General features: G+C 41.5%; 1 protein-coding gene across 1 annotated transcript; it reads left to right on the top strand.

Annotated features, from left to right (window-relative positions):
- Positions 1–8,318: 8,318 nt before the first annotated feature.
- On the top strand, positions 8,319–9,827 carry LOC132316325 (uncharacterized). Its single transcript, XM_059814820.1, has 3 exons — positions 8,319–9,174; positions 9,295–9,402; positions 9,502–9,827. Exons 1-3 carry the CDS (start codon positions 8,319–8,321, stop codon positions 9,825–9,827), a joined length of 1,290 nt encoding a protein of 429 aa, XP_059670803.1.
- The last annotated feature ends 259 nt before the right edge of the window (positions 9,828–10,086 follow it).

Consider the following 10,086-nt stretch of genomic DNA (forward strand, 5'->3'; position numbering starts at 1 on the left):
AAGAATGCTGCCAAGTACGCCATCGTGCGGAACCAGCTGTACAGAAGGTCCTACTCTGGCCCATACTTGAAATGTGTCACCCCCGCGGAGTCGCAGCAGGTATTGCGAGCTATTCATGAGGGTGTGTGTGGCAATCATTCTGGGGGGCGATCGTTAGCGCATAAAGCAATGACACAAGGGTATTTCTGGCCAAACATGTCAAGAGATGCGGAGGAGTTCTCTCGAAGGTGCGATAAATGCCAACGATATGGACCATTGATCCACCAACCACCTGAGGAATTGCACGTAATGGCCTCGCCATGGCCTTTCGCGCAATGGGGGATGGATGTGGTCGGTCCTCTGCTAACTGCAAGAGCTCAGAACAAGTATGTGTTACTGGCCACGGATTACTTCACTAAATGGGTGGAGGCAGAACCGTATCCTAGCGTGACTCAGACTCATATGAGACGATTTATTTGGAACAATATTATCTGCCGTTTCGGTATTCCCAGATCAATAGTCATGGACAATGGCACAAACCTCGACAGCAGGCAAGTAAGAAAGCTGCTGGAGGAGTATGGAATCAACCAGAAGTTGGCTGCAGTAAGTCATCCTCAGGCCAACGGACAAGCAGAAATCACAAACAGAACCATTTTCGCCTGCATTAAGAAGAAGCTGGAAGATCATAAGGGGAAGTGGTTGGATGAACTCCCGAACGTTCTATGGGCTTACAGAACCACCCCAAGGCGGCCGACTGGGGAGAGCCCGTTCGCAATGGCGTATGGTACCGAGGCAGTTATACCGATTAAGCATTTAGTCCCCACTATCAGAAGCTTAGCATGGAGTCGAGATCAGAACGACAAGATGTTAAGATTGAACCTCGATATGATAGACGAAAGGAGGGACGCAGCGGCTATAAGGCTAGCATCGTATCAGCAAGTGCTGGCGAATAGTCACAACAAGAGAGTAAAACACAGGGATTTTGCCCCTGGCGATCTGGTTCTGAAAAGAAAGGTGGGGATGGTCAAAAAAATGATGCCACCCTGGGAAGGCCCATGCAGAATTGCAGAAGTCATTGGCAAGGGGGCATATACGTTGGAAACCATGGCGGGAAGGTTGGTCAGCAAGCCCTGGAACGCCACGTCTCTGAAGAGGTACTACCAATAAAAGCTAAGTTCCGGCTTCAATTGGATGTTGTTTGTTGTCAATCAAATACATATGAATGAGCAAGTTACTGAAATTTACAAAAAAAGAATTTTCTTTTCCAACGGTCTACTATAAAAATTTAAAGCCAAGTGGCAAGTGGCATTCTAGCCGAGCGCCAGGCACTTAAGCAAGATAAGTGGCAGCTGGCACTATAAGCCGAACGCCAGACACTTGCTAAAAACTTAAAGCCAAGTGGCAAGTGGCATTCTAGCCGAGCGCTAGGCACTTAAGCAAGATAAGTGGCAGCTGGCACTATAAGCCGAACGCCAGACACTTGCTAAAAACTTAAAGCCAAGTGGCAAGTGGCATTCTAGCCGAGCGCCAGGCACTTAAGCAAGATAAGTGGCAGCTGGCACTACAAGCCGAACGCCAGACACTTGCTAAAAACTTAAAGCCAAGTGGCAAGTGGCATTCTAGCCGAGCGCCAGGCACTTAAGCAAGATAAGTGGCAGCTGGCACTATAAGCCGAACGCCAGACACTTGCTAAAAACTTAAAGCCAAGTGGCAAGTGGCATTCTAGCCGAGCGCCAGGCACTTAAGCAAGATAAGTGGCAGCTGGCACTACAAGCCGAACGCCAGACACTTGCTAAAAACTTAAAGCCAAGTGGCAAGTGGCATTCTAGCCGAGCGCCAGGCACTTAAGCAAGATAAGTGGCAGCTGGCACTACAAGCCGAACGCCAGACACTTGCTAAAAACTTAAAGCCAAGTGGCAAGTGGCATCCTAGCCGAGCGCCAGGCACTTGCCATAAACAGACACACGGCAAAGCTAATATAAAAGAAAAAGAGAGAAGAGATATGTATGTATTGAAGATAAGTTGAATAGAGCACAACACATAGGGAAAAAGAGTTCTGTCGTTTCATTAATATTGAGCATTGAGTTTACAAAAGAGAGATGTCCATCATTACAAAAAAGATATGGAATGGAAGAATTCAAAGGAGCCCTAGCTAGACGCCTCGGTACCAACAGCATCCTGGTCGTGCCGACTCGCCTCCTCGGCCCCATCAGCCGTCTCACCTTCATGAGGTGGGGAATCAAGGTGAATGACTGAATCGTTCGGCTGGGGTTCAGCGTCAGCAGTGGCTATAGAAGGAACCACGGTTGACGATTGAGGAGCGGTCAGTGGCAGAGCGGTAGGAGGAGCTGTGATGATCCTGGAGGAAGCAATGTCCTGGCACTCATCAAATATACGCTCCGCTTCGGTGGGTTCTGGGTCGACATAGACCCCCAGAGGTTCGATCCCCAGATCCTTGTCTACCTCATCCGGAGTGGAGCTGGTCTGTCCCTCATCCGGAACCCGGTCGGCGAAACCTTCCCGGAATCCTTGAGCATACCTAAGAGCACCGACCCTTGAGAACCGAGCGTGAAGGGCCAGCATCCCACCACCCACTCTGCTGATCGCGTCGATCAGAGCGGTACGCTCGTCCAGAGCTCTTTTTTCAAAAGCCATCCGAGCAGACTGTTCATCAGCTAGAAGACGCTGGAGTTCTGCCTTCTCTTCTCTAATTGATTCCCGCTCAGTCTGCCAGACGCTCTTCTCAAGCTGGAGGGCGTCCTTCTCATCCTGAAGGGAATCATTCTCCTTCTTCAGGACATCTCTCTCTTGCTCGGTTTTGTTAAGCCGAGCCAGTACCTCGGTATTCTTCATGGCGAGGAGGTCGTTTTCTTTATTAGCCACTTCCAGGCTGTCAGAAAACTTACGGGCCCTGGCGTTCCCCATCTCCACCTGCTTCTGCATGGCCATCATTCCGAACAATGTCTGCATAGGTGCACATTAAAAACGGTTAAGCCAATAGTCAGGTCGGGCGAAGGCAAGACCAAATAATATGAGAGAATGCATGAGTTAGAAAATAAAAGTCACCTCCATAGCAGATTGGGGAAAGCGGCTGAACACATCCTTCTGGGAAAGGCCCTTTGCCGCCTCAAGGTCCTTCGGAGTCCACATGCTCCTGTAGTAGGCCATAGCGGTCTGGCCATCCTTCAGCATGGTCTCGTTCGGTTTCACGAACGTCCCATCTGTTCGGGTGTACCGAGGGGCCCATGGCGGTAAGGTGGGGATAGAAGAGGGGCCTGAAGCAGAAGCAGAGCCACCAGCTGCAGCAGGCCCAGAGAGAGCAGGAGCTCTGACCGCTCGGTGCAAGAGAGCACCCGGCCCGGAGACCCGGGTCCTTCTAATGAGAGGCTCCTCCTCAGGATCGACTTCACTATCAGGATGAGGCCTTTTGCCTCGTTCTTTGTCCCGACCGCCCCCCGCAGCAGCAGGAGCTATGGTAGCTGGGGGGGACGCGTTCTGGTTGGCAGCAGGGGCGCTGGCAACAGGGTTAATAGCCACTGCGCTCGGGACAGTGTCAGATATGGTGGCTGAGGAAGAAGCTGACGCTGGAGAGGAGGTCGCCCCAGCAGCAGGAGTGGCTGGGGGAGTATTTTTCTTCCTGCCAAAAGAAGGAATCTGAAGTCTGCTCATGTTGTAGCCGAGTGATGAGGCGCTAAGAGGTTGTCTGAAGTGAGGAGATCTGAGCAGGAAGGAATATCGTTCAGAACGTATTTCTTCAAGTAGTTACTCCTATCCCTGCAAACACTATAGCTCAAGTCATCACAAGGTATTCCCAAGGAACGGCATAAGAAAGTGCAAAAACGAGGAACGCATGTTTCGCAGGGGCAGTCATGTTTATGAGATTTGAATTTCTTATAGGAGGAGACAGAACAGACACCAAAGGCGCTCAGGATTGGGTAATCCTCTGCAGCCGGCGAAGACCAAGCCCCACTGATGCCCACTATGCTATCCCTCCAACCCTTCTCAGATTTTATTGTGTCCGTACATATGGACATCTTCTCGAACGGGTAGAGGTGGTAGAAGGGTTCGTTAGTACGGATCTTACTGACCTTATAGCACAGAAGGAGGTCTATGAGGTCGAGGTCCAGATTTCTGTCACGCATCAACAAGAGCATAACAGATATGATTCTAAAGAAGTTGGGGTTGACCTGCAGAGGGGATATCCCCAATCTATTGAAGACATAACTAAAGAAAGGGTGTAGAGGGAACCTAACAACATTCAATTGAAGGTTCGTGAATAAGACTTCGCCGGGCAGGAGGCCGGCGCCGGTCATAATGTTAACATCCTGGGGGCAAACCCTAACTTCGATGTTGTCAGGAAGTCTAAGTCTCATACGAAGAACATCCAGATCTACAACCATGGTGGGAGTGCTAGAAGAATCTAAAAGGGGGTAAATGGAAGCCTGCCGAAAGTAAAAAGAACGAAACTAACCTCGGAGGACTGCAAGATCGCTGGAAGAATGACTCTTGAAGGATTTCACCAGAAAAAAGCTTAGCACTGTTCTAGAAAGAGAGAGACTTGGCTGATGATGGAGACGGTAAAGGGAAGTGAAGTGGAATTCTAGAGCATTATAAAGGCGAGGGGGCCCGAGGGCCGAAGCGTCGGGAAAGCGAGAAATTCCTCGAGCCCCGGAACATTGATTCTGGATCTGACTGTCCGCTCCCCCACGTGGTTATCTCGAGCCGTCAACATCATGATGAGACGCCATCAATAATTACCCCTTATTAAATAGGGGGCAATTATGGGGGCAGTTGAGGAGGCCCCAGACGACATGGGCCGGATCCGACTCGCAAACACAATATTCAGTTCGTACAGCTGGGTCGGCCCATATAAAGACACTGCCATATGGGCCGAACGGGAGTAAGCCCATCAAAGGTGACCAGGGCTTATGGAGGAATAGGCCCAGATCCAGCAATCAGTAAATATCTTGTAAATATCTTGTAAATATCTATAAATAGGATATGGAATGGAGAGGTGAGGGGGCTTTTTGGGTTGAGGTGTAAGAATTCTAGACAGAGAAAGAGGAGAAGGAATTTCTTGCATCTTCAGGCCCGAACGTACTTAACAAGGGATAAGGACTTGTGGCATATTTTTCTTATTTCAAGACAAGGATGAATGATTCTAGTTTTACCAAATGTATTGCTAGAGTAATTTGGAGTAATTAGACATAAAGTTTTTTTTTTTTTATAAATGGTAAAGTACAATGATATCTCCTAAGATTTGTTATATTGATAATTATATACAAGTTTGGCCTTTTTTTAAACAATAACATCTCCTTAAGTTTGATAAAGTTAAAAAAGTCACTCTCAACACATCCGACACATAATGAATTGACATCGTTGCCCTCAAGGGTGGAGCCAGGATTCCGTGAGAGGGGGGCCAAACTTATAAGAAGAATCACACAAGATTAATTTATACCAAAAATAATTTACTATTCATATTTTTTTTATATTTATTAAATTTTCTTAACAAACGCAATTGCGTGTGTGAAAAGAACTCACTTTAGCGGTGAACCCTTTCGTTTCTTTTTCTTTCAATGTGGTGTTGTTTTAATTTTTTTCCTTAGGCAATGTTAGAAATGTTAGTATTTAGTGGTGTATTTTTATTTTTTATTTTTTAACACATTAAGTGGTGTACTTTCCTTTCATGGAGTCCACCCCCACCAATCTTTAATTTTGGCATTTGATTCATTCCATTATAGGTGACTTTACCTTTATAATTTTTTATTTTATCATTAACGATTTCACACACAAACTGAAAATTGATGATATAAAAATGAAAAAGAAATTAAAAGAGTGAAAACTAATTTATTTTTTAAGAAATTAATATTGAAGTTGGATAAACTGAAAAACGAAGAGAAACATCATTCGGAGTATCTTAGTCCGGTGTGGTTCTTGAGATTCATTATTCATTTTTGTTAAACTCAAAATGATAGATTTGAAAAAAATAATAATAATAAAATCTAAATCTATATATCGGAACACAGAAAACAAAATGAAAGAGTAAAATTAATATATATATTTTTAAAAAATTAATATCAAAAATTGATATAATAAGAAATGGAGATAAACATCATACCTCAATCCGGTGTGATGCAATGCTCGTGTTTATTGATCTGAAAATAAAAGTCAAAATAATCACAAAATCTATAGATCTGGAAACGATAACAAATGAAAGGGTAAAAATTGATATATATATATATATCTCATACCGGACTGTGCTCAAAATCATAGATCCTCATCATACCGGACTGCACTCACAATTCTAGATTAGAAGAACAAAAATGAAAGATAACAGAGAAATACAAATAGAGAATGACCAAAAAAGTGTGAGAGCCAAGGAGAGAGAAAATCACCAAAAACAAGAAAATAAAAACTCAAAAAGTAGACTACAACAAACGGAAGTTACGAAAAAGGAAAATAAAAAGTTAAAAACATTGGGATTAACCGACCAAAAGAAAAAGAAAACATATTTGGTTAGAGGCCAATTGCATTTTTTTTCCTTTTTTTTTTTGGGCCACCTACATAGTTAAAAGTATAGACTTACATGCATATATATATGTGTGTGTGTGTGTGTGTATTAGCCTATACTAATAAAAAAAAAATTCAAAAATCTGGGGGTCCATGGCCCCAGCCCGCCCCTGGTTGCCCCGTCAGGTCAAATTAAGGTGAACGGACATTTCGGGATTAATCCAAAAAATTTGTCAGCATGGTCGTATGGCATTGACATATCTATATCTAAGTGCAAGTACATAGTTGCCCAAGTGATTGGGTTACTCCCGTATTTGGGAGCCTATATTCAAGCCTTGCACCCTCTAACATTCTTGCCCAATGGCTGACACAGAGGGGGGCTTGACACCCCCCCCCCAAAAAAAAAATTTTTTTTTTTTTAGTATTGGTATGTTTAGCCAATGTTAAAAAATAAAAAAATAAAAAAATAAAAAAATAAAAATAGTAGTATTAGCTCCCTTTTTAACCCATCTAAGTCCAATATCTAAGCCACAATTTTTAAACAAAGACTCAACCAAATAGGTCTAAGCCAAACAAGCCCTAAACAAATCAAAACAAGAAAACTCCTAAATTCCTAATCTTCGCATAAATCAGAGAGCTCACTCTTTCTCTTCCTCTAAAGTCTAAACCTGGTTCCTCTAAAATTTGATAACTCTTTAATCTTCGATCCCCAATTTCCCATTCTTCGTCGCCTAAGATTCACTCATCCTGTAAAGTTTGGCGTTTTGTGACTTTCGTCTCAGAAGACACTCCATTGTAGGTATTTTTTTTTTTCCTAATTGATACTCACACACACATGACACATATCTCTTTTGAGACTTAAACCCCTCTTTTTGAGAAATCCAATAGGGTTCTTTTGCAATTGCATGCCTTTGATTAAATCTCATTTGGATTTTTAATTTTTTTTGCTCTTTGGAATTTATTCATTGAAACAGCAGATGAATTCGTTGATACAGCTGAATTTTCTTTTATTTTGTCTTTATTCTGACAATTTGTTGAATAAAGTCTTTGATTTGAGATTCTCTATATAATTTATATATAGGCAGAGCCGCAGAGGTTAATGGTTATGAACTGTGGTTTTGGTACTGTGATAGACTGATAGTCTGATAGTTGACTCAATTTGGTCTTTAATATTTTGTGTATTTGACAATTTTGTTGAATAAAATCATTGATTTGAGTTTTTTATGACTTTATCACATGTATATATAGGCAGAGGTATACTGAATTACTGATATAGACATATAGTGATATACATATTTTGAGTAATTTAGTCTCTTTCTCTCTCTTCACTTCTGTTCTGTCCTAACCCTTCTTTTGAAAAAACCACGCAGATAGTCTAGAGGAATTGAGAAAAGCCGGGTCTCGGTGAAGTTTCAGCTCGCTCAAATTTCAGGCACCACAAAGGTGAGCTTTACTGCTTTAGATTCAACTATATACATTTTCATATGTGTATATATATATAATTATATTTGTGTGGAGATAAATGTTTGAAAGCATATAAACGATCAGCTTATAATTTTTGTATTTGGTGAATATAGGTAACTTTTGCCATTAATTAGTAGAGAATATAATTTGGGTCACTTCATTGTTGATATTTCTAATTTATTACCTGTGTTTGTTATTGCAATTCATTATTCACTCCTCATGGTTGTTAAATTTGATTTAGGTATTTTTAATTTAACTCATTCTTTAATTTTATTAGGTTAAAAATAATAATGGCTCAACATCAACCGCCAAACAAGAAAGTAAAAAGTATGTCTATTCTCTCATTCTATCAAAAGAAAGACCAAATGAGCGACGATTATCAATCGAAAAAGGATATACCTAGTGCATCTAACATTGACAACGATCTTAATTCACAACCTTCTGCCCTACCTCAAGTTGTTGAACCTAAGCAACTCCACTCCACTTATATTGAAAGAGATCCCGGGTTATGTATTCAAATACATGAATACCCGGTGAATCAAAGGGATGAGGTTAGACGAACTTATATCAATTTGGGGCCTTATCAACCTAAACTTTCCAATTATCCTAACTCTCGGGATGGAAGGCAGAATCGGCGATTTAAGTATGAATGGTTCCAACAATTTCCTTGGCTAGAATTTTCTCCTTCAAAAGATAAAGCATATTGTTTTTCATGCTTTCTTTTTGAAGAGAGAAATATAACGGGGTGTCGTTCTTCACTTATTGATGATATATATAAGAATTGGAAGAAAGTTGGTGATGGAGATAATTGTGTATTCTTGAAACATATGGGACTTCAATCTTCAGCACATAGAAAATGTGCCATGCTTTATGAAAATTTAAATAATTCGGCACAACATATTGATAAAGTGTTGAATGCCCAATCAAGAGAAGATGTTTTGAAGAATCGAATGCGGCTTAAGGCAACTATTGAAACCGTTCGCTTCCTAGCATTGCAAGGAATTGGTTTTAGAGGCCATGTTGAAAGTTCAAGTTCATTAAATAGAGGGAATTTTATTGAAGCGTTGAAGTATAAAGCAAAAGGAAATGATGAAATCTCAAGTGTTATCTTGGACAATGTTCCACAAAATGCCCAATACATTGCTCCATCGATTCAAAAAGAGATTCTTCATATTCTTGCAAATAGAGTGAGAAAAATGATTTGTGATGAAGTTGCGGGAGGCAAATATTGTATTCTTGTTGATGAAGCACAAGATGAGTCTAAAACGGAGTAAATGGCTCTTGTTTTAAGATATGTCAAGTATGATGGTGTGCTAATGGAATGTTTTTTTGACATTGTAGGAGTTGAAAACACATCAGCAGTGACGCTTAAGGATGCAATATCTGGTATTCTTGCTCGGTTCGATCTTTCAATTCAAAATTTGAGAGCTCAAGGGTACGATGGTGCGAGTAATATGCGTGGCGAATGGAATGGTCTACAAGCATTATTTCTTAAAAATTGTCCATTTGCTTATTATGTCCATTATTTAGCTCATCGATTATAACTAGCACTAGTTGCAGCAGCAAAAGATGAGCCAAAGGTTTGGCTATTCTTCTCTCACTTGACTTGTATTGTCAATCTTGTTACTTCCTCTCCCAAGCGTGTTGGTGAATTAAAATCTTTTCAAAGGGATGAGATTGCAAGTCTGTTGAGCACAGGTGAATGTCAATCTTGTAAAGGGGCTAATCAGATTGGCACCTTGCATCGAGCTGGAGCTACTCGTTGGAGTTCACATTATGATTCTGTTAGGAACTTGATTGATATGTATGCTGCATCCTGCACAGTTGTTGAAAGTCTTAGAAAGGATGGGCAAAATCAACAGATACGTGGGTAAGCTTTAAGTGTTTACAATGCAATGAGAAGTTTTGAATTTATATTTATCTTGCACCTAATGGATAGCATTATGGGATTCACTGATGCATTTTTTCAAGCCTTGCAACACAAATCTCAAGACATTTTAAATGCTTTGAAATTAGTCTCAACAACCAAAACTCCGCTTCAAAAATTCAGACAAGATGATTGGGATATTTTCCTTGCAAATGTGGTGTCATTTTGTAATCGGTATAACATTGATATACCTGATTTGACTTCTC

The sequence above is a fragment of the Cornus florida genome, unplaced genomic scaffold (genome assembly GCF_030987335.1).
Source record: "Cornus florida cultivar Cherokee Brave unplaced genomic scaffold, ASM3098733v1 CherokeeBrave_3.0.0_Hap2_Chr07, whole genome shotgun sequence".
Lineage (NCBI taxonomy): Eukaryota > Viridiplantae > Streptophyta > Magnoliopsida > Cornales > Cornaceae > Cornus > Cornus florida.